The sequence below is a fragment of the Chionomys nivalis genome, chromosome 3 (genome assembly GCF_950005125.1).
Source record: "Chionomys nivalis chromosome 3, mChiNiv1.1, whole genome shotgun sequence".
NCBI classification, from domain to species: Eukaryota; Metazoa; Chordata; class Mammalia; order Rodentia; family Cricetidae; genus Chionomys; species Chionomys nivalis.
This window is the reverse complement of record NC_080088.1, coordinates 46,805,162-46,830,360: the sequence shown is the minus strand read 5'-3', so window position 1 is coordinate 46,830,360 and position 25,199 is coordinate 46,805,162. Positions and strand designations below refer to the sequence as shown.

The window sequence follows — 25,199 nt, the reverse complement described above, 5'->3', positions numbered from 1 at the left end:
AGCTTGGCCATTGGTACCTTTACCCACTGAGCCATACCACCTGCCAAATAATGTTTTAAATACCAATGACGTTAAGAACGAAGCTGCGCACCACAAAATGCATATGCTCAAGTCTGAGATCCAGGACTCCAGAGTGGAACTAAATTGCAAGTTAGGGACTTGTGAAGAGGCAAGTAAACTAAAATGAGAGCGTAAGGAGAAATCCGAATCCATCCAGTCCAGCTGCTGTCCTTGCAAACAGTGCCGCAGAGTGGCGCTAGGGATACCTTGCGCATGGGAAAGGCCCAGTGAGGGAACAAGGCAGCTTTGAGAACGCCACGGATCGACTTCATGAGGAACTGCATTTATCAACACCTTGAACTTGGAACTCCAGGCTCCACACTGTGAGAATGTTAAGTTTCTGCCACTTGAGCCAAACAATGTGGGGTGGCTTTGTCACAGGAGCGGTTGTGAGCTAACACAGAAGGATGGGGAGGAAGAGCCGTTTTGAAAACTGGAGCTAGTCTCCAGGCCTCGGAACAACGACTGGCGTCCGTGCTCCGTTCTCAGTTATTAAATGGAGAGCAGTTCAGTTTATCATTGCTCCAGAATCACTGCACGCCTGGTCCTTTGGTAGCTTACCATGCAGACACGTCTTTCTACGTACATGAAGACAGATCCATGTGAGAAACAAGAACCGTGATATCATACCTGGCACCAATCCTGCGGGGCTTAAATAATCTTAAGGCTATGCCTAGCTTTAATTCTGTTTGGCTCATTTGATTAGTTTAACCAGATACCATGTGTGTTTCCCTTCACGTGAACAGATCTTTAAAAAGTGACAATTCCATTTGCAATGGTTACCGCTGTCAGCTTGAAAGAATAGTATCTCTGGGGAAATGGTGCAGGGAATACCTGTAAGGAATTATTCGATCATTTTAATGGAGAAGGGGAAAAGCCAGCATAATTGTGTGTGGCACCATGTCCACGACAGGGGAGTCTGGAGTGTATAAAATGAAGAAAGTAGGCTGAACGCTAGTTTGTATACATGGCTCTCTCCTTCTGACTTCAGACATCATGGGATCCCGCTGCCTGACCACGACCTTGGATATGACCTAAAATAGACCCCTTCTCTCTTGGGATGTTTTGGGGTGCTTTAGTATAGCAATGGGAAAATAAACCCAGGCATCCAGGGTACACAAAGACACAGGTGCTAAAATCCTTTTTAAAGTTCTCTTCACCTGAAAGAGAATGTTTGGATGGGATTGTCCTCTGTATCCTCAAGAAGGCGGTAATCAAATGGTTCATCCTCCTGCTTCTGGAAATTAATGCCAATGACGAACGGGGGAAACTGACAGTGATAGAGAAAGCCAGAATCGTAGTTGCCCTGGAGGACAGAAGAGAGCAAAAGGTGCTTTGTGAGCAGAGCACACACCTGAGTCCCTGGGGGGTTCGTTCCATTCTAATTTAAAATGCAAAACAATGCTTTAAAGCATCCTCTCTATAGGATCTCAATAGTTAGAGGTAGGTATTGCTTCTACATCTCCCGTGCCCATTAATATTCAATTATGTAATTATGATGATGATTAGCTTCTACTTAGAAGTCAGCCCAAGAGAGATTTCCCCTCTGAGTCTCCGGTGAACTGTATTTTACAACTTGAGGGGGTATTCTGCATAAACAGTGTTTCAAACCACCAGCTTTTTAGATCATGCTTTTCACAGTTCCTCTGCAGTTTGGGGTAACTTTAAACACTATTAATTGTTCAGGAAAGGCAGCATGGGAAAAATACATCTCACTACACAAGGAGAAGACTACTAATAATTTGTAGCAGCTACATAGTTCTAACCTATTTTCTTTCTCTATGTGGATGGGACCATTCATAAAGGAAGTGAATTAAATGTTCTGGACATCTATGCATGAGATAAATGAGCAAATAACAAAGAAAAAGTAACAAAATGATTAGCCTGAAACATCAGGAAACTGAGTTTTCACTCTGGCCAGTGCAGACTGGATTGTTTCAGATAACCTTGCCCAGTGGAGATAACCAGAAAACACACACACACACACACACACACACACCATGTTTGAAAGCTTTGGGAGGCACCCATGCTTCAAGCCCTATTTTTTAAATAGAAGAAAAATCAAGAGTAAGCTACACACAGTGCTGTTTTCCTGCCTGAAGCAGACAAGTGGGAGATCAGAGGCAAAAAAGTTGAACTAATCTACCTGCAGTTTCGTGGGCATATTGCAAGGCTAGCTTTTCCTGCTCCAACGAGAAGGGGACATTGGAAATATGCTTTGCACTGGATTGTACTGAAATCCTAGACTTCCATTGCTAGGGAGATGATAGGGATGGGGGGCGGTTGTGGGAGCTGCCGTTAATTTGCTTTATGGTCAAACGGCTTTCTAGATATTTGCTTACACCCAGAAATTTAAACTACTTTTTACTTTGCTCAGAGAAATCTTCCCATATTTAGGGAGGGCGTGTGTGTGTGTGTGTGTGTGTGTGTGTGTGTGTGTGAAGAAAATTTTGCAATATACTGGGTAAATGTTTCATGATAGACTACACGGTACATAAATGGAGGAGACATAACCTTCCACACACATTGTGACCCTCTCTTGTATCAGTCTTTGTGACATCCATTACTCTTCTTTATTTTGATTGGGGTGGAATGAGGCCACCTAAAAACATACAGATTCCTGTCAATCAAATGCCACACAGCATGCACATTAGCAGAGCGACACTGTACAGTGCTGCCACAAAAGCTGCTGTTCTCAAACTCCAAACCAAACCAACAGCAGCAGCCACAAAAGAGATCCAGGGGGAGGACCTCTTTGGTCCAGCGACTCTTGAGTCTTTCCCCCTTTGGTGTTCCTGAGCAGGTGAGTTCAGAGCTAAGTGCCAACAGACACAAAGGGAAGATGTATTTTAAAGTGATGCTAAGAGGATATTTAAATGAAAAACCTGTAGCTTATATTAAAACTCACAGCTGCATCAATAGTTAAAAATTGAATTCTCAACCTGTTAATAATGAGTGTGGTGGAGTGTGGTGGAAAATAGTGATGCTAAACAGGACTGGACAAGGGCGAGGGAAAGTCTTGGAATTTTTACTCACCAATGACACCCAGAACTTCCCTGGCCCCGAGTAAAAGCCACAGAGGATGGGAGAGGGGGTTGGTGGGATGAAGATCTCAGGTAGCGGCTCCTCTTCCTCTTCCTCCTCTTCCTCCTCCTCCTCCTCCAGTAATCCCTCTTCTCCGAATTCTTCCCTCTCCTCTGCAAGCCTCTTCCTCCTTGCTTCTTTCTCCTTCTCCTTCAACTGCTTTTGTTTTTCCCTCCTTTCAATTTCCATTAATCTCTTTTTTAAAAAGATAGTAGGCATTTAAAAAAAAAAACAAACGTGTTATTCTATGATTGAGCAAGACAAAATTTGTAAAAGGAAGATGGGTTCTAGAAACACTTAGAGTTCAGATAGAGAACAACACCATTTACACATAATTACTCTTTGGTGATATATTTTTATCATTAAAATTCAAATCTTTGTGATGAGCATCATTTCTGCTTAATCTCCTTGGTACTCATTTTATTGGAATTATTTTATCATTCTTCCTATAAGAGGAGGAAAGTGCTGTCTTTTTTTTTTTTCTCTCAAAGTCTGTCACTGTCAACCCAGGAACCATGTGGCAATGAAGAAACTTGTTTCCAGCTCCTGGAACCCTGTGATGTAGGCACTCAGTATCACCAACTGCCCAATGTAGAGTCTCCCAACACTGGCGGCCCCACCTCCTATTTAGAGAACTCACTTCCCAGTTTATATGATTTCTTCACACCAGTCCTTTCTCCAAAGGCATCGCAGTGGCTCAGACTGGTGTGGCTTAGTTGTCATCTAAAGAGACCCAAACTCTGGTCTAGCTTCTTCTGCTACAGCCTGCATGCTGCCATTCCACCGTTCCTCACCTCCTGGAAACGCTGAGAACTGTCTGCATGGTGCCTCTCTAGGGTCTCCCACGTTATTACCCCTCTCTTCCTCTCATTCTCTGTCTTCCCATCCTCTGAAGACTCGTTTTCACTCTGGCAGCCATTTTTAACCCCCTCATCCCTCCACACCCTGAAGTTCCTTTCTTTCTTTATACTTGGGTTTTAGTTGTCTATCCGCTGCTGCTGCCTTCTGCTACAGTTAGCCACCTTCCTGCCAGGGTAAAGTCTCCTTCAGGCCACGTTCTGTTTTCCTTTGTTTCACGTGTGTTCTCCTAGAGTCTCATATAGGGTTTTGCATCTCCAAATGCAAGAAAAGAAGGGAGAGAATGTTTCAAGGACATCTCATACCAGAATCTTCGATTTGATACTTGAGAAGTGGAAGCATCTGAGGACAATGTCCTGGATTTCATAGGAGACCACATCGTGGTCATCCATGTCCTTAATGGTTGGACTCTGACATTCAAGGACGTAGCCATTCTCGCAGATGGTCATCAAGGTGCTTTCAGGCTTAAACAGAAAGTTACGAATATCATTTACATATAGGCAAATTTTATAAGTTCAGAAAGCTAATAAACCAGGGAAAATATAACTATCATTTTAAAAGACACTACACCACTGTAGTTATTAGTAAAAAATCCTAGTAACTAATGATTACCATACCATTAGTATTAGTTATTATTATTTAATGATTAATCATTAGATTTATATTTGTTTCCTTTAGAGATACCACAATTTATCTCTTTAGCCAAATACACGGTTGTGAAACCTGTCAGCCTAAAGGGCAGAATGTTTTAGTGGGAAATGCTGAGGAAATCTGTGCTGTGAATGACTTCTCAGCCCTTGACAACCCATCTCTGCCTTCCTAAGGTAATTTAAACGTGGATGCTCTCAAGGTCTCTGCCCTCTTTCCAGTTCTCTTCTCTCTCCGTACTTGCGCTTCAGGAAGTCCTGAGCTGTGACATCCGCTCACACAAAATAAGCCCCAGATTGGTCTGTACAGCACAGGACTTTCTTTTGCCCTGAACATCTGGCAAATCCCCCATCTCGATATAATTTGTTGTTTATCTTCCACATACTCAACATTTTGCTATGTGCTAGAGACAGGACCATAGGAAAAGCTGCTGTCCGCACTCCCATTACAGAATTTGGCTCCAAAGGGAGTGCCTGACAGTTATCAATTCACAGAGATTAAAGTAAATTGTAATTGTTGTGCATGATTTCCCGAGAAGGTGGCATCTATCTGGAAGGAGTAGCTAAATAAGACATTTTATAAAATGAGTGGAGGTGTGAGCACTGTGCTGTAAAGAGGAGATACTGTGGCCAATGTCCTGTGGCGCGTTTGAACTTTGGGAAAACGGGCTCAGAAAGCATCAGCTAGAGCAAAATGGCAGGAGAGAGAGAGACAGGGCAGGGCACTAAGGGGTTGAACACCGACTGGCTGAAAAAGCTGCGAGAGCTGGGAGCAGAGAAGCACTAGCATTAGAAGAAGAAGATATTTTAAAAGGGAAGGAAAGGTCAATGGGGTCAAACTTTGCTCAATATCAAGGAAGATAAGAATGAGAAATCAGGTGGGCATTAGTGGTGCCTTCAGAAGGGCTGCCTGGTGGAATCAGAGAACTAGAAGGCAGGCAGGAGCCACGGAAGGATGGAGCGGTAAGGAAGGCAACGGTGTCCTGGGATGGTCAAGCCTCCTTAGGTGCTGAAGAGGGAGATGGGCAATAGCTGCAGAACACAGGATCAGTGGATTTGCTTTCTGTAAGTGGTGGAGACTACCGCTGAAAATTACCCAGTGAGCAGCAGGTAAGGCTAAATTTATATGCCAGAAAAGTGAGAGAAATACTAGAAAACACTGAAGGAGGGATTCTAATCCAAGACAGGAGGCGGAATGACCACTAAGTAGGAAGAGGGGCGGCTCCTCTTGTAAAAGGAAGAAGAGGGGGGAGACAGAAGTAGAAGAGTCTGTTGGTAGGGCCCTGGCCTTCCTGGGAAGTGACGCCGAGGACGAGAGTGGCAGGAAGCCATCTTGTGTGGGAGAAGGCATTGATAAGAGTCGCCTCAGGAGCTGCGGAGAATTCACTTACATCCCTGTATTCTGGGGGAGCTAGAAATCTTCTGTGACAAATGGTTATCTCCTGCAGTCTTTGGCTGACACTGGTGGCAAATTTGTTGGGGCAACTTGGGGGTGGGTTTTTGCCACATAGTAATGGAGAAAGTGCAGCCCAAAGTTGGGGGATGGGGAGCCTGTAGCTGCCAGACCCTGAGATTTACTCTCGAGGATCAATACTAATGACTTACGTGACTGGCTGGGGACCACATCAGCTGGCAGACAGGACCGGGGGTGTTAAAATAACCGATTGGCTTGTACTCCTTTTCCACTTCAAAAAAGAAGACAGTTTGATCTTTACTCTAGAAAAAAAGAGACATGTACAGCCAATATATATTACTATGACAGCAAAGATTTAATATCATGTGGTCTATCTGATTTATACTTATAGACACAATGGTCACATATTCTAAATTAATATGATATATATATATATATATATATATATATATATGATTTCAAATGTTTGTTCATTTTCCCAAGTGTTTCAGTTCGTAGTTCTAGAAATGTGATTACCATATATATGTGTTTACACACACACATATATGTAATCCCTAAAATAATTCCACACTGCTTCTGCATACTTCTTATATCCCATAGATTGTAGACTTGTTTCCTTTATCTGAAGTAGGCTTTTGTTGAGGATTGCATTTAGGGGGTATAAAGGATCAAAGCAGAGCCCACTAGAAGCTAGATAAGAGCTCTCTCACCTAAATTATACCCTCACCTAAGGTGGCCCTCTGTAAGAACACACCCATGTTATAAACTAGGGACTGGAAGGATTTCGTCAATGTGATTTCCAATTGAAATTTTCTACTCATTTAAAATAAGCATTACAACTTATAAGATTATTCTCATGTATTCTATACATACTGCACTGAAAAAATGTGAATTAATTTTAGTAAATAAGGCACGATGGAGTAGGTGGACTCAAAAGGGAAGCTAGACGTGCAATTCCAATAGGAAATGAGAGAGAATTCTGCACTTACTCCAGTGGCTAGGATCTCCCCATCACGATCATAAGCTAAAGCCGTGACTTCAGCAGTATGGGGCTTGAAGACTTGTTTCAAGTGTAACTCCGCATCTAAGATTTTCTTTCGTCCTGCAAAAAGTGTAACTCCTTTCGGTTCATAAAGTTCAAGAAGCCGAACAACACCATCTTGGAATCCTATGACAAGCTGTGCAGCGGAGAAGCTCACCTTGGGGGACAATCAAACACAGGGACTTGGATTTAATTAGGAAATTCTCAGTCCACCCCCCCACCTCCCCCCCCCACACACACACGTCCACATCTTGTTTCAGTTTTGGTAACGGGGCACTGGCTTGCCTTTGCAACTCTTGGTTCCATGTTATGGCAACTTCCGTCGATTACAGGGTATTTATCTATTATAACCACAAGCAAGGCAATCTATGGCGAGTCAAGCTTCCAGTGAGCAAACCCTCACAGCGTGTCTGCCTCCTGGGTAAGAGGCATCTGTCACCAGCAGTTCAGGGTAAACACAAATAGACTGGATGTCCCCCATTAACATGCACGTGAGTATGAAATATGAGCTAACATAGGTGACAAAGGAAAGAAGCATAGCCACTTAGAGCGGTTAGGTAATAAAGCCAACCTGGACTGAGGACTTTCCTAAGGCAAAGATGGTGGAGCTGAGATTGGACTGGTACCAGGTCACGAACTAACTTGATACAAGAAGGAGGAGCAAGAACCTTTGAGACTGGAAAGAGCCTGTGCAAAGGTCCAGTGTCAAGAGAAAGCAGCCAGACTAGAGGGGAAAAGCCACGTTACCATAAGAGCTGGAGGGAGAAACTGGAAGACACCAGGACACAGGATATCTTACACGGTACACTGAAAATAGTCTTTATCCAAACAATAACGGAAAGCCAGATCTGCAGCATGCCTGAACCAATTTCTCTGTGATTTCATCCCCAAACGATAATAATTAATTACTCCCCAAATAGTTCCATGTTGTGCCAAAAGCATGGTTGCGTGGACAGACAATAGCTCAGATGCAGTTGCATGGTTTCTTTGCAAAACAGAGCTGTTTTATGCCACAGAATAGATTTTCATCAAAACAAACGAACCTTTAACAGTGAAATCAGGAAATGATTTTCGCAGTGTTCTACGTAAAATAAACTAACTTGAAACATTTATACTTCTAAAGTTCTGAGCTAGAAAAGAACTATATCTCATAAAATATCTCTAATACAGTATATTTTTCATTGTTTTTGTTAGAAGTTGATTAAAATAGCAGACTTACTGTTAGGGGCGCCCAAGTGACCGAAGTACCTCCTTGTCTGAATTTCATCTGGACCAAGGGAGTTTTGCTAGCAAAATCATAGATGCGAACAGAACCTACAGAAAAAAAAAATACACACACAGTTTTAAAAGAAACAAATTATAGACATAGTACTTCTTTAAACAATCTTGGCTCACTTTTTACAGGATTAAATGCTGTAACTCAGATCAACTGATAGCCTAACAGCTTTTAAAATTTATATTTAGTTTTTTTCTTTTTAATTATTTTTAAATGAACACACATAGTAGCTGATTTCCTTGTGGCAGGCTCATGCATACTAGTTTTAGTTGATCTTGCCCACACAACAGACATCATCTGCTCTCCTTCATCTCCTAGCCCCATCCCCACTGTCTCCACCTTTCCCCAGTACTGGTCCTTTCACACCCACGTCACATGTGTTCTGTCACCCTCTCCATCTCTTCCCTTAGAGTTTCTTTTTCTCCATCTCATGGGCTCTCTGATAGTTTGAGAAGAGACACAGGTTGTGCTTGACCAACAAAATGTGGATCTTTGCTCAATCAACATGATCATAAATATCCAAAGTCAAGAGAAAAGAAAGGGCGTGCCTGTGGGTACTAAAATGAATAGTATTTTATAAGTAATTTATAATTATGTCTTTATTCTAATCTCTAATTTTGTCTGCTGCTGTCTGTGCACTTCCCTCTCCAAAATCCATCTTGCTTATATTCAGCAGGTTTCTTTTTTGAAAGAGTATTCAAACATTTTAAATAGCACATGCTTTAAATTTGCATACAAACAAGGCCAGATATATTGTCACTAAGAGTTCCCATTTACAAGACCAGAGAGATGGCTCAGACGGGGAAGTGTCTGCCGCACAAACATGAGGACTTGAACTGGGATCCCCAGCATCTGTGAAAAAGCCAGGCATGGTGGAACATGCCTGTAACCCCAGAGCTGGGGAAGCAGAGACAAGAGAATCCCAGAAGCTTCTTGGCTGGCTAGTCTAAACATTTGGTGAACTCAAGGTTCAGAGACCATTTCAAAACATAGGGTAGAAAGCAATAGAGGAAGACACCTGAGGTCACTCTTTGACTACCACATACATACACACCAGAACACGTGTACATATACATGAACATGAATGCATGCACAACACACAGATGCAGACATACATCAGAACACATGTACATATACATGCATGCACGACAAACACACACTAGACATAGATACACATACATGAACATGCATGCATGTATAACACACACAGAGGGTTAGGGGGTAGTTCATGCTTACAGTCCAAGGCAGTTGTGGCCATGAGATAAGTAAGAGGAGAAACAGCCAAGCCTTCAATACCTCCAGAATGGAAAGAGAAGAGGCATTCTGGGTCCTGGGTCTGAGAACAGACAAAGAGCATACCAGATATCAAATGCAGAATTAAATATAGAAATATAAATAGAATCCTGTAACACAATGGGTGGTGTTACTAGAAGACAGAATCTTTTAAAGTATGATATATTAGAAAAAGCGCTGAACTTCGTAATTAGAAAAACCAAATGGAGTCTTGGCTCTAAAGTTAATGACTGATTTTACACAGATCCCATCAAATGCCACTCCCTGGTCTTCCTGCCTGCCCGGTAGGGCAGGTGTGAGGATCACATGGGTACCCATGTGTTTAGGAGACGTGCAATGCAGAATGACATAGTCCTGTTTCCATCTGATCTAATGTGGAGAAAGATGGAACAGATTTTTAAAAGTATCAAAGAATTTTTGCTATAGCATTTAGGAGAAAATAAGGAAAATAGGCACTTACAATATTTGAAAAGCTAAGGTCAAGCTTCCATATGGCTCCACTGGCATCCTAAAAAATTAAATAGTTAATAATATTTCATCATTTTTAACGTTCACCAAATGAAAATTATTATTTCTGTGATTTGTTAAAATGAGGACCAACAATAACATCTAGTGCTTACATATATTATATAGTGTGATTGAAATATATTAAAAATATCTTCTACATATTTAAGACTATAAACATATACTAAGCAAAGCAATCACAGAATGTTGTAACATTCTGTAGCACTCTAGTCCAAACAATCAATTTTATTTCTATTTTAAGTTCATGCCCTGGTACAGTTAAAAAGCCAAAACAGAAGACTGTAACATACCTGAGCCAGCCAAAAGTTATTTCCAATTTCATTCATCTTTATCATTGAGAAGAGGTTGACATTCTTGTCTACTTGAAGTTCATTTATAGGCTCTATCTCCAACAATCCAGTGTCATCTATGACGTCAGCAGTATCTATTGTCTCAAAGTCCCAAATCTTACAAAATCAACAAGAAAGTAGTTTATAATACAACAACAACACCCCTACTATACCCCAGAGGTGAATAAACAAGAGGTGTCAGATAAGAGCGACTCTTTCTGGAGTTGTTGGCCCATGAAGCTCCATAGACCACCCAACATCACAGGCTATTGCCATTGCCCTTGATGGACCCCCAGAATTTGATGGTGAGACCCTGTTGCTGAAGATACCATATGCTTAAGTCACATAACATGGCAAAATCAAGTTGGTACAGATGTGAGAGCTTCATCCCTACAGGCTAGCTTTCGTGGTGCCAGAAAGTGCTGTTCATGCTACTGGAGGAGAAAAGCAAGCATCAGTCATACCCAGCTGTGGACCCTGAGAGCTATAGCCATGACTGGCCTGGGAAGACGTAGCCATTGGTGCAGAAGTGGCACAGGCATCATGGGAGTAACCAACTTTCAGGTTGGATTTAAGCCCCACTCCACAAGATGAAACTCATACCGGACACCATTATCTAGCTAAGAGTCTATGCCTAGAGAGGTTATAGGCTCTTAGAAAGCACCTACTACTAGTATGCAGTCAACTGGACATAGTAGTAGATCAACTTCCAAATGACTCACTCGTACACCTATAGATCAGTGCACATCTCAGTCTTCATCTGCAAAGCTTTATTTTCTTTTTATTTTCATTAATGCAATGACCTATAACTGGCCAAGGTATAGGGAGTAAGAGACTGTACAATGCTCATTCCTAAACAGAACATATTACACCCATATGTCCCCGTCTCCCCAAAAGGTTCGGGATTGTTGCAGAACATGAGATGGAGAGAAAGTAAGAGCCTGGGTGGTGGATAGCTATAAGGAAACCTTATCTTCTGGGCAGAAGCACAGCTGCAAATATGAACTCACAGCAGTTGGGACAACATGCGCAGAACCCACGCAAGCCCTAGCCAGACCAAATCCCAACACGGTGCGGGGAGTTAGGCACACAATACCACCCCAAGCCACAAAGCTATTGGTGGTTGCTAGCTTCCGGGAAGGGGAGAGACCGTTTTCTCTAAGTTGACCACCCTCCAGGGGAAGCTCATACATTGAAGAATATATGGACAGGGCAAATTGGTCTCAAGGAATTTAAGAGCTAGAAGGCCCCAGAAAACCATGCACCAAGAAGACTGCAAGGCAAATCACAGAGTTTAAGAACAGTGATGGTCTTATATTTGTCAGAATGGCTAATGTCAATGGCATGAATGACAAATCATGGTGGTATGGATTTGTAGCAAAGGGAGCACTCCTCCATTTCTGGTGGGAGTCCAAACTTGTCCAGCCTTGATGGAATCAATAAGGTGGTTCTCAGAAAATTTGGAACTGATTTACTGCAAAACCTAGGTGCACCATTTTGGACATATATCCAAAGGATGCTCTCTCTAACAACAAGAACACTTGCTCAAATATCTTCACTGTGGCATTATTCATAATTACCAGAAACTGGAAACAACGTTGATGTCCCTCAATGGAAGAATGAATAAAGAACAGGCAGTACATTTACAGAAGGGAATATTACTTGGCTGTTTGAAAAGTGATATCCAATTGCTATTGTAAGCAAATAGGTGGAACTAGAAAAAAATCAAGCTGACTGAGATAACTGAGATCCAGAAAGACGAAAAAAAAAAAAAAAGAACAGTGATGGTTCACAAAAGGTGCCATTGGGAAGCATAGGACAGAACAGCAGCCCAGGAGACTTGGGGAAGGACTGTACACACAGCAACCCCCATGCACACACCTCTGAGACTATCTCCCACTTGCACACGTTTAATCCCGGCCCTCAGGAAGCAGAGGCAGGCAGATCTCGGACAGCTCAAGGCCAGTCTGGTTGATATAGTGAGTCCCAGGCTAGTAAGGGCCACGGAGTGAGACCCTGTTTCAAAAAGAAAGTTCAGCATTTTCATTCCTTAGAAAATGCCCAGTGGGTGTTTTGAAAGGATCACTGTTTATGTGGTGCTAAGATGAGCTTTCACTATCGGAGGCTTCTGTGTCAACGCCTGAAGCACAAGAGCAAGAGATCCCTTCACAAACATTTCAAGTAATCTTGACAAGAATGCAAATACCTACTATATGAGCAATATTTAAAATGAGTCGGTCTTGGAAATAAGCGACCATCAATCCCCTTCACGAAGCAGCCTATAAGACAAAACCACCCTCGTGATCTGCAAGTCTTAAGTGAAGGGCTGCTGCCTTACCCTGACACAGCCATCTGAGCCAGCGGTAATAACTTCCCCCTCGTCCAGCATTATCTGGTTAATGGGACCCTGGTGACAAGACTTCATGCCAGTTCGACAGAGCTCCACCTTGATGAGGCTGCCTTCCCAAAGCAGCAGGTTGCCCCACTCCGATCCCGAGAGCACCTGGCGGGCGTGGAGAAAGAAGCGTGCATAAGAACTAAATACCTCCAGTTCCATCTCTATGTGCCTCTTTCCAGCACCCCGTGACCAGGAGGTACGTGAGTGGCAAGTTCTTCACGAGTGCTCGTTGTAGATTTCTGTTATGCAACTCTTAAGAGTGAGATTTGGGAGTTAAATGACTGGATCCAATGTGGATATTTAAAGTCTTTCATAGATGAGATTCTATTTCGAAGTGTAGAGTTGCCTGCTAAGCTACAAGGTCATTAACAAACTGGGCAGATTATAGCTCAGTTTCAAGCAAGGGAAATATTTGGGACTCTCCTTAAATTAATCTGTGTGATTCAACAGTTCCCAAAGAACATGCCATCAAACATTGGTTCTCAGAAGACTTAATGAATCTAATAATAAGTAATACTTATGGTGTATGGGCTTTGTGCCAAGTATTGCCTGAATACTTTATTGACATTGGTATTTAGTGCCCAAAGCCACATGCACTAGGTACCATATGCAGCTGTACATATGACTGCTTTATTTTTCTAGCTAAAGGTTTGGTCTCACTTCCACAAGGGGATCACGTGAGCCAGGGGTGACTCTGACCTTATCTCCCTGTTTTACACAAGAGAAAAATTAGTGAAAACTGAAACACAAACACTTCAATAACGTGCCCTTAAGTTTCCCCGAGGAGCGAAGATTCTGGTTCGAGAGCTGTGACTCAGAAGTGCCCGGCCTGACAATACTATCTCAGAAGCAGGAAGCCAAGGAAAACTAGCAGGCGCATTTATTTATTTTTCCCAGATCCTTGTGCATCTTAGACTAGAAGAGCCTGATTTCCGCAGAGCCTTACTGTAGACTGAGGCACCGTGGGAAACTCGGGGGTAGCCTCTCCCCTTCTCATCCGCAGGAGCTGATGGCTTTAGCTCCGTCTTCCTCGCTAATCTTGCCTCACTTGCCTTTGTGCCTGCTGTTAGGCCTCAGCTCACAGTAGTGGAGTCTTGGGCTTGTTTTTTATATGAGTGTTTTCTTTGATGAACACTATAATCGTGTGCATTTACTCCTGCAGTGTGATAACTTGGTCCACATATACAGTGATGGTCAGGTCAGGATTATTAGCATTTCCTTCTCCTTCAACACGCATCGTATATGTGTGCGGGGGAAGCTTTGCATGCCTGTCTCAAGTTCTTCACTAAACAGTCAAGAAATGGTTGTGCACATTAGAAGACAGCTCTCCTGTGTATTTGTACTTTGACCGCCATTGTCCAATCTCCCTCTGTCTCCCTCCCCTTTGCTAACCTCCAGGGACCGTGGAGGCTTGTACCTCAACCCAGATGAAATTAATTGTTCAATGGTTACAGTTGCCTAAAGTGACCAAATTCACAAGGCATTCTTTTCTGAACCATTGGTCATACACAGCCAGCTTTCTTTTCCATTGGTCCTCAGAGCAGGACGTCCCCGCCCCCGTCAGCTCTTTTATTTCTATGATTGTAATAGCTTCCTTCCTAGCTCATCATTCCAGATTTCCCCCCTGACAGCCTACCAGGAAACTTATGACCACATATATCTACTGCTTCTCCCGATGCGCAATGATTCTGCTGGTCTATTAGACTCCTCACACACTCTAGGGCCCAAACACGCTTTTCAACCAAACTGTCCAATCTTTCCCAGCATGTCTTAACCTGCTGCTCCCTCTAGATCCCTGATATTCATTCCTGACCCTGAATATTTCCTTCTGTGGCTTTATCATTTAGAATGGCTACTTCCCCCTCACCTCTACACAGACTCTACAGAGCTTCCAGAGACACAGTTCACACCACACTCTAAAGAAAAGCGACACTGATGTTTACCTTAACGAGTATTAAGAGTCTGAAGACAGACTCATTTAATACATTAATTATTTAATTAATTATTAATAATTATTAATGAATAAATCTGTACATTGCTGTATAGATTAGGATTACAATTTAACCAGTACCTAAAGCTTCGTAGCAGAGGAGGGAAGTGAGTGGTACATGTGTGTATAGGTGCCTGTGTACATGCAAGTACACGTGGAGGCCAGAGGTCAATGCCAGCATCTTCCTTTCCACTCTTATTATTATTGTGATTCTTCCAGAGTCCCTGACTGAGCCTGGAACTTGTTAACTTTGCTAGACTGACTATCCTACGGTTTTTGATTTCCTTCCATACATTGTACTAGCTGACACTAATCTATCACTTAAATGACCAGACAATAAATGACCAGATAATTTGGTTTCTTAGAGTAACATTTGTGTGCTGGCATGTTCTTATAAGAGAAGTGATCGCAAGTAACACAGTGTAACTCATTCTAGTAGGCGGCCCCATAAGATGCTAAAAGAGAATGGATCCCGAGTGCCTATCATTTTAGGCAAAAATAAATAAATAAAAGCCATAAGAACTGTAAGAGCAATAGAAAAGTGAACTGACGATGTCAGAAAATCAACTGACAAATGGCTTTACAATTCTACAATGTTGTAGATATCTCTGTAAGATGACGTCATCTTCCTGAATGACATTCTGACAGTGAAACAAAAGATACATGATTGAGTAAAGCCTTGGCCCTGTGCAAGTCCCTTGGAATATCATGACAAAAACAAGAAAGACCATATAAATCATTATAATTCCATGACGCCATTTAAAAGTAACGGGCATGCCACTATGTAAGAAGCAAAACCAGGAAATGGGGCACACATATGGATTACAAAACTTTTAGGGAAAATGTTCTATTTCAATAGAGAGTTGGGAAAAAGTAAGATGAGGTCTGCACTATCTTGATAATTACAGCATCTGTTATCATTGACAGTCTTAGACTATGTGGTCCATGTCCAGCTGCTTTCAACCGAGGGGCCACAGCCAGACTCACCTTCCCATCCGGAAGCTCGGTGTAACCCTCTATGTCGCTAGTGGTTGTTTTGCCAAATCGCCCCAGTGATCCCTGCAGCTTGAGGCCAGTGAAAGTAAAGGCCATCTCCCAGAACCTGCCAATGAGACAGGAAAAGTCAGGTGGATCAGTCAGTTGGCTCCTTTTCATTTCCATCTGACCCCAAATTGTATGTCATAAGCACCTGTAATGCACTGAGTCATCGGACTACCATGTAGGGTCTGCTTCCTCTCAGGGAACATAGAAAATCCTCTGCCTTTGCAAGACCTGAATTCTGGGTTGTGCTGTTTGATGCAGCAGTTACCAGCCATGAGTGAAAATTTTGACCAGACTGGAAGTAATTAATGGATAGAGACAGTCTACGTTATTCCATCAAGGAAGCAGAACAAGGGGCGTGGTATTTGGAGCAAGAGACGAGATCAGGAGTAGACACTGCTTGTCAGGATGTGAGAATTCCTGTTCCACTATGAAGACTGAGGTGCTGCTATAAGTAAGAAATGCCACTGGGGTCCCAGCGTGGCTTTGGAAAAGCCTACGGTATTTGTGACCGAGACACTGTGAACTGTTTTAGGTGGAGCCTATGAGAAGGCAGCACTCTGAATGGAAAAGCCCTTGTCTTACCTACGCTGCTGTGGGAGACCAGTCCTCTATATCAGAATGCAAAGGGTACACTAAAAAGGGGGGAAGGGAGAGGGATACAGGAGAACACATGTGGATCTGGAGAGAAGGCTCAGCAGGTACAAGCATACCCTGTTCTACAGGACGTGGGTTTGATTCCCAGCACACACATGGCGGCTCACTACCACCTGTAACCCCAGTTCCAAGGGACACAAGGTCTTCTTCCGGCATCCACAGGTACAGCATGCATGTGGTACACATACATACACAGAGGCAAAACATTCATAGAATTATGTACTGGCTGGTTTTGTGTCAATTTAACATGAGCTGGATTCATCAGAGAGGAAGGAGCCTCGGTTGAGGAAATGTCTCCATGAGACCCTGCTGTAAGGTGTTTTCTCAATTAGTGATCAATGGGGGAGAGGGCCCAGCCCATGGTGGGCAGTGCCATCCCTGAGCTGGTGGTCCTAGTTCTATAAGAAAGCAGGTGAATGGGGGCTGGAGAGATGGCTCAGAGGTTAAGAGCACTGGCTGTTCTTCCAGAGATCCTGAGTTCAATTCCCAGCAACCACATGGTGACTCACAACCATCGATAATAAAATCTGGTACCTCTTCATCTATAATAAAATATGGTACCCTCTTCTGGTGTGCCAGCAGAACACTGTATACATAGTAAATAAATAAATTTAAAAAAAAAAGAAAGAAAGCAGGTGGAGCAAGCATGAGACACAAGCCAGGAAGCAGCACCCATCCATTGTTTCTGTATCAGCTCCTGCCTCCAGGATCCAGCCATGCTTGAGATTCTATCCTAACTTGATCTTGCTTTTTTATGTAGGATCTGAAGGTGTAATCCAAACAAACCCTTTCCTCCCCAAATTGCTATTTGGTCATGATATATAAAAACCAAAATTAAGCAATAAAAACCATAATTAAGACAACATAAAATAAAAATAAGTATTTTTAAAAATATATGTGAAATCTAATTTTTTTCTTTTTCATTTTCCTTTCTTTTTTCTTTCTTTTTTTTTTCTTTTTTTAGAGGCTACAATTCCATCTTCTGTGAACACTTCCAGTTACATGACACACACATAGTGCAAATATATCCTTTGGTGCCATGTTTTAAATAGCTGTAAATCTATATTTGGTTTTCTTATTTTTATTGTTTTTATTGAGCTATATATCTTTCTCCACTCCCTTCCCTTCCTCCCCTCACCTCTTCTACCCTTTCCTGTGACCCCCATGCTCCCAGTTTACTCAGGAGATTTTGTCTTTTTCTCTTTCCTTTATAGATCCATGCATGTGTCTCTTAGGGTCCTCTTTGTTGTCTAGGTTCTCTGGGGTTGTGGATTGTATGTAGGCTGGTTTTTCTTTGCACCTATGAGTTAGTACATATTATATTTGTCTTTCTGGGTCTAGGTTACCTTGCTCAATATGTTTTTTTTTTTCTATATCCATCCATTTGCGTGAAAATTTCAAGATGTCTTTTCTTTTTTGCCACTGAGTAGTACTCCATTGTGTAAATGTACCACATTTTCCTTATCCATTCTTCAGTTGTGGGGCATCTAGGTTGTTTCCAGGTTCTGGCTATTATGAATAATGCTGCTATGAACATAGTTGAGCACACGCCCTTGTGGTACGATTGAGCATTCTTTGGATATATACCCAAAAGTGATATTGCTGGGTCTTGAAGTTCATTGTTTCCTAATGAAACAATTCTTTTGGGGGTTTTGTTTGTTGATTTATTTGCTTGTTTTTCAAGACAGGGTCTCCCTGTGTAGCCTTGGCTGTAGCAAAAAATATCCCCAAGCCTTTGATCCTCTTAGAAAATGCCCTTGCGATATCTATTAGTTTCTTTGTCGGGTGCCAGACTTACTTGATGTGACCCGATCCTGATGTGGTTAGCTGCTCATCATCTTCGGGATTGAAAGTGACCTTAAAAACGTCCTGAGAAAATGCTTTTGTCCTCAGGATAGGCTGCTCTTCCTTCCAGTTCCAGATGGTTATCGTGTAATCAGGGTGACTCCCCACGGAAGCCAGCAAGGTCCCTTCACTGTTAAAGTCTACGTACGCATAGGCCTTCTCTGTCCCGTCTGCAAGGACGACAAATACGAGAGAAAGCTGAGCCCAGAGGGGCACACCTGTCATCCTAGCACTGGAAGAACATGTCTGGAAAATAACAAAATCAAGCCCACCCTATGCTGCGAATCTCCTGTCCCCAAACAAAACCAGAGAGGGAGGAGGCAGAGGAGGAGGAAGATGAGAGTGCCCTTGTGATCTGTGTTGATGTAAATGTGTCAAGAATCTAAGAGTGCTGGAGAGATGGTCCAATCGGTGAGGTGCCCAGTGTGCAAGCATGGGTATCCAAGTTCGGCTCCCAGCTTCCAGGTTCAGCTGTCATTACAATTTTATAAGGTAAAGGAGGGGCAGAGACAGGGGGATCCCCAGGGCTCCCCAGCAAGCCAGCCTAGTAGGAATGGTGAGTTCCAGGTGCAGTGACATCTTCTACCTCAAAAATAAGATCGAGAGCAATAGAGGAAATGCTTGGCATCCAGCCCTGGCCTCCACAAATGCGTGCACAGGCAAGCACGCGTCACGCATACTGCATGCGTGGGAGTGTGTGCACGCACATAACCCTCCTAACAGAGTAGTTCTAAGATATTTCATCACACTTGCTGTGGTGGTTTGAAAGAAAAAGGCCCCCAAAGGGAGTGGCACTATTAGGAGATGTGGCCCTGTTGGAGGAAGTGTGTCAGCTGACTTCCTGTTGCTTGCAAGATGTAGCCCTCTCGGCTCCAACACCACGTCTGCCTACACGCTGCCATACTCCCCTTCATGGCCTTAATGGACTGAACCTCTGAAACCGTGAGCCATCTGCGTTAAGTGTTTTCTTTCTAAGAGTTGCCATGGTCGTGGTGTCTCTTCACAGCCGTACAAACCCAACTGAGACGTGCGGCTTTAGAATGGATAAGATTATAAAAGGAAGGTAAAAAGTCCCTCCCTCCAAAAACCATACATTTCATCTTGTGGAAGAAAGAAAGTCAAGCACAGAGAGCAAATCTACAATAGTAAATTAGGTACAAAACTTTTGGCTAACTAAGATAAGATAGATAATTAAATAATTTCTCGAAATTTGCCAAATACAGATGGACTGGATAATTGTCCTTTGTTTGTTTTTGAGACAAGGTTTATCTGTGTATCTCTGGCTGTCCTGGAACTCCCTCTGTAGACCAGGGTGGCCTTGAACTCACAGAGTCCTGACGCCTGACTCCTGCTTCTGCCTCCAGGAGTCTTGGGGTTAAAGGCATGTGCCACAATCACCAGGCTTGGTAACTGTTCTTATTGTATATTAGTTTTATTGTATTAGAGATAAAAAACCTTTCTTATTATTTAGACATAAGGGGGAAACGTGGGATATTTGTACACGGTGTGAAGCTGTGTCTTTGCCAAGGCACACTGTGATTGGTTTAATAAAGAGCTAAATGATCAGGCAGGAATTCTGGGGACAACAAGTACTCTGGGAAGAAAAAAGGCAGAGTCACCAGCCAGATGTGGAGAAGCATCATGAGCAGCACAAAGATCTGAGGAAACAGTCACACAACAGATTGTAGATTAGAATAAATGAGTTAATTTAAATTACAAGAACTAGTGGGACAAGCCTCCGCTAAGGCCAAACTTTCATGATGTTTAAGTCTCTGTGTCACTATCTGGGAGCTAGCAGTACAGAGAAAGACTTGCTATAGATAGAACTCAGTCTACAATTTTCAATTTGTCACTGAAAAACTCCCAAAGTGACCACTGACTCCTGAAATTTATTACGCAGGAAACAGAACCAACTTTAAGGTGACAGACGGTTAGTGCTCTGTGTCACCTTCACTGGTTTGTAACAGCCAGTTACTCAACTAAACAGCAGTACAGACACTGTTGTGCGGACAACACCAAAACCACCGGTATTTCTGATCGGGTGACTTTATCCAATCAGCTGAAAGGTCTTGAAGAAGGAGGTATTCTGCCTGGAGACTGCCCATGAACTCCTTCCTAGGGATCTCCAGCTTGTGGGGCTGATCCTCAATTTCCAGACTTATAAGCTTCGACAGGTATAAGCCAATTTCACCAAATAGATTTCTTTTCTACCTCTCGCTGTTGTTTCTCTGCTAAAGCGTGGCTAATTCTGGAGTCTCAGCCATTTTCCGGCCACCTTCACGTGGACGGTTCTAACGATCCCCCTGGACTCACCTCGCAAGATTCTGTAGGGCCTCAGAGAGGGATATTCATAGATGATAATCTTTGGGAAACTGCCCTTTTCAGCGACTATGAAGTAAGTTTTGTCCGGATGAACCTAGGAAAACAGAATCTCTCTAAAATATTAAAAGGAAATTTCCACATTGATAATCTTATCCATGCAGTACTTAGTGGCTGTTATTTAATTGGCTAATTGGACTGTAATTTTTTTTAAAAATGCACATCTGATAAACACTTGATGGATATGATTTGAACTGAAAACTAAAAGAAAGTAAAAGAAAAAATAAGGTTGGCCTTGACTAAAGCAATCGTTTTTCATGCTACAAGTACTGAATTCATAGTGAGAATGACGGTTTCAATCTCCAGTGTATGTCAGGATCTCTTGACAGATTCTTCAAAAGCATGGATCTGAAGTCCCCCACCCAGTGTTTCTGAATTCACATTTATGTTTAGCAACAAGTGCTAAGCTACTGCTGGCCTGGATGGCTGTGTGGGAAGAGCTAAGCAGAGCCAGATGCCAAACCCCTGTCTGAGTTCTTGTAGTTGCAACCAGAAACATTCACGGGATGTGTGTTTCAGCCCGTTTGCTACCTGAGGACGGGCTTGCTTATACGGACAGAATTAACTTTCCTAGCTGTTCTGAGAAGTTGCAAATACAAAACTCAGGGACAATATCTATCAATCAAGGGCTGTTGTGGGCGTTATCCCCTGGTACAAGCCAGAAGGGCAAGAGAGAGTGAGAGCTAAGAGGTGTATATGAGGGGAGTGTGTGTATGTGTCTGTGTGTGTGTGTGAATGCACACATGTGCGTGTGTGTGTGCATGTGTGTGTGTGTCTGTGCATGCTGGATCTGCTCTCGTAAAATCCCATCATCAGCTGACACATTTCCTCCATAAGATGAATATACTTGTTCCTAATCACATTCATTAGGCCCCACCTCCCAACAGTAGTGCATTGGGGATTAGGTTTACAGTGTACAAACTTGTGGGAGGAAGCATGTTCAAGCCTCAGTAGTGTGGAATTTGTGTCCCAGAGGGATTCTAGCCATCCAACATAGCTAAGTAAATAAATAAATGGAATACACCTTGAACAAACTCACCAGACATGACTGCAAATGTAAGAAGAAAGAGAATTCTTACTCACAGAAGAACATGTAAGAAAATACGGTGTGGATGAAGTCTTTGTGTCAGTGTTTATATTGATAGAAACTGGCTAGAGTTTTATACTCCTTTGTTACTCTGGCTAATTGGTAAGCCAAATATGCAGAAAGCATGAGGAGCCAAGGAAATAAAGATAAAATAAAGTAGGCTCCCGTCAGAAGAGACTGTTCACATACACTGCGCTGCGCACTAGTCCGCGCATGTTTTCAGCTCCTGACTGCAGAGTTTAGGAGATGGAGCCTGGGTTAGGATACTAAGGGGGAGCTTCTGCTACCCAGACAACACTTCGGCTCCCTTCCTTTCTTCCATTCCTGGGGACAGAAGACCTATGATAGACGGGCTGATTCCTGCTGAAGCTGCCTCTTGTCCTACGGTGATATGTCTTTATGAAAATATGTCTCTTGCTCTCTAAGAGATTGGAACATTTGCTGGACCTCACAGCTTAATTAACATACAGCTCAGGGTTACATAAGACTGACATTCTGCTGTGTAGCCAGCCCATTTGTTCAACCTGCTGTTAGGATAACAATGCAGTAACTAACCTTACTTGTCGTGGATTTCCTACATTACCTATACAGACACATAGCTGTAATCTTAATATATATACAGAGGTGGTGTGTGTGTGTGTTATGGTGATAATTTACTGAAAACAGCAAACAAGTCTAAAGCGACCTTGTTATAATAAATATCCATCACAAACCTTGAAAGCAGCATGAATATATGAATATAGTTTCTGGGTAGCGGTGTTTGCAGTGCATCTGGGTATTTGGGAGTCAGTAAAGTTTTATCCCTTGTAAAACCCTGTTAAAGATTTCTGTAAAGGGGCTGGATAGGTGACTCAGCAGTTAAGAGCACTGCTTGCTCTTCCAAAGGTCCTGAGTTCAATTCCCAGCAACCACATGGTGGCTCACAACCATCTGTAATGAGATCTGGTGCCCTCTTCTGGCCTGCATGCAGACAGATACTGAGAATATTGTACACATAATAAATAAATCTTAAAAAAAAAAAAACAGATTTCTGTAAAGTGTCCCTCATTCCATCCTCATGTGATACTTTCTGTTATGATCAATAGAAGAGAGAGTAAAGCAAGCCCTTTGCTGGAGACAGACAAAGTAGACATCAGGCAAGAACAGAGACAAAGATTCAGACACTCACAGGTTACAGATAGACCAGTAACCATAGCTACAGGGAGAGAAGTGGAGAATTTAAATTTGGCATCACTCTTGGTCAAACTCCTCCAAAAGGAAGTCTTTGAATTATTTTCTTAATTCAACATCATGATTACTTACATGCAGCTCAGTAAAACTATCATGTGCATATATATATGTGTGTGTGTATATGTATATCATGTGCATGTATATGTATGTGTATGTATATATGTGTGTGTATATATATATATATATATATATATATATATATATACTTTCTCTAGAAGTTGTTAAAGCAGGAGGATGCAAGTTTAAAGCCAACCTGTGCTACATACTGACTTCAAGGCCAGCCTGGGCTATATACTGACTTCAAGGCCAGCCTGAGCTTTATATTGACTTCAAGGCCAGCCTGTGCTTTACATTGACTTCAAGGCCAGCCTGTGCTATATATATACTGACTTCAAGGCCAGCCTGTACCATATACTGACTTCAAGGCCAGTCTGAGCTATATATTGACTTCACGGCCAGCCTGTGCTATATACTTACTTCAAGGCCAGCCTGAGCTATGTATTGACTTCGAGGCCAGCTTGCGCTACACATCAAGACACTATCATATAAAGAAAGAAAGAGAAAGAAGAAAAGAGAAGGGCTTAAAATAAAGATAGCTGTGCATCTTATGAGACCCCACAACACCCTGCATGCCACTGGTGCCTAACTGCCAATGTGGCATCCACAGAATAACCGAATAGGGCTTCCCTGCCCCTCCCCGGCTCACCCAGGTCACTAACTGCTAGCATACCCCAATGGCACCGATTCCTTGACCACTGCTACTCTGCAGGTACATTTGCTCCTTGGTTTTAAAATTCAGCAGGACCAGCTGGTTCCCAGCGATGTACAACAGGGTACTGGAATCCAGAAGCTGTAGGTTAGCTCGTTTTTTGCAGTCATAGCCAAAAGAATGTCTGAGGTTAGGCTGCTAAGGAAATAAGTGAGGCAGATCAGCAATCTAGCAACAGGATGAGGGTTTCAAACAATGGAGTCCACTTTTAAAATCAATAATCTTTTAAAACGATAAAGATTTGAAAAGGTAGCTGATCTTTACCCCAAAATTAGGAACCTTCCTATGAATCATAAAGACGATTTTATTTTTAAAGTAAGTGAAAATGCTTATAGAGCAATCCTGAGATCTGGGGATAAGCAGATAGCCTTTCTAAAGAGGTATCATTTTCTTCTGTACCACAAAAACAGAATCACACCATTAATGTGGGACCAAATCCACATCTTCACCTTTGAGTTGGCTAGTCAAGTTTGTTGAACAGTAAATATTATTTTTATTTTTATTTATGTGGTATGAGTGTGTGGGGTGTGTGTGCATGTGTGTGTGTGTGTGAGTGTGTAGGGTGTGTGTGCATGTGTGTATATGTGTGTGAGTGTATGTGTATGAGTGTGGAGGTGTGCATATGTGTATGCGTGTGTGTATATGTGTGTGTGAGTCTGTGGGGTGTGTGTGCATGTGTGTATATGTGTGTGAGTGTGTATGTGTATATGAGTGTGGAGGTGTGCATATGTGTATGTGTGTGTGTATATGTGTGTGTGAGTCTGTGGGGTGTGTGTATATGTGTGTATATGTGTGTGAGTGTGTGTATGTGTATATGAGTGTGGAGGTGTGCATATGTGTATGCGTGTGTGTATATGTGTGTGTGAGTCTGTGGGGTGTGTGTATGTGTATATGTGTGTGTGTGTGTGTATGCGTGTGTGTTTTCTCTTCTTCCACTTTGGGTTCCAAGGACTAAACTTAGGTCATCAGGCTTGTATGATAAGGGTCTTTACTCACTGATCCATCCGCTAAAAAGATTTTATAGGCCTCTTGGTTGATGTTGAAAGGAACTTAAAATTCTGGTATGTTGGAGCAGCTGCGTAGTTTATTGGGTTAGGACTGATAATCCGATTCTCATGCCTTGAGTAAGATATGAGAGGAAAGGGCAGCCTCCTGAAAGCTGTCCTCTGACATCTCTGCACATGCCCTGACACATGTGGGAACACACGCACGCACACGCACGGACACATGCACTTGTGTGCATGCACACACACACATAAATGTATGTATGTATGT

At 42.6% G+C, this 25,199-nt stretch overlaps 1 protein-coding gene across 1 annotated transcript in view; it reads right to left on the bottom strand.

Moving 5' to 3' along the window:
* Cfap44 (cilia and flagella associated protein 44) overlaps positions 1 to 25,199 on the bottom strand; it is an 80,476-nt gene that overhangs the window by 42,581 nt on the left and 12,696 nt on the right. Inside the window, exons 5-18 of the mRNA XM_057764606.1 lie at positions 23,886 to 24,048; positions 20,773 to 20,875; positions 18,413 to 18,629; positions 15,904 to 16,018; positions 12,867 to 13,031; positions 10,490 to 10,645; positions 10,135 to 10,182; positions 9,618 to 9,717; positions 8,325 to 8,419; positions 7,053 to 7,262; positions 6,255 to 6,365; positions 4,308 to 4,466; positions 3,097 to 3,339; positions 1,221 to 1,366 (exon numbers count right to left, since the gene is read on the bottom strand). Coding sequence (XP_057620589.1) covers positions 1,221 to 1,366; positions 3,097 to 3,339; positions 4,308 to 4,466; positions 6,255 to 6,365; positions 7,053 to 7,262; positions 8,325 to 8,419; positions 9,618 to 9,717; positions 10,135 to 10,182; positions 10,490 to 10,645; positions 12,867 to 13,031; positions 15,904 to 16,018; positions 18,413 to 18,629; positions 20,773 to 20,875; positions 23,886 to 24,048 — 2,031 coding nt within the window. The remainder of the gene's footprint in view (positions 1 to 1,220; positions 1,367 to 3,096; positions 3,340 to 4,307; positions 4,467 to 6,254; positions 6,366 to 7,052; positions 7,263 to 8,324; positions 8,420 to 9,617; positions 9,718 to 10,134; positions 10,183 to 10,489; positions 10,646 to 12,866; positions 13,032 to 15,903; positions 16,019 to 18,412; positions 18,630 to 20,772; positions 20,876 to 23,885; positions 24,049 to 25,199) is intronic.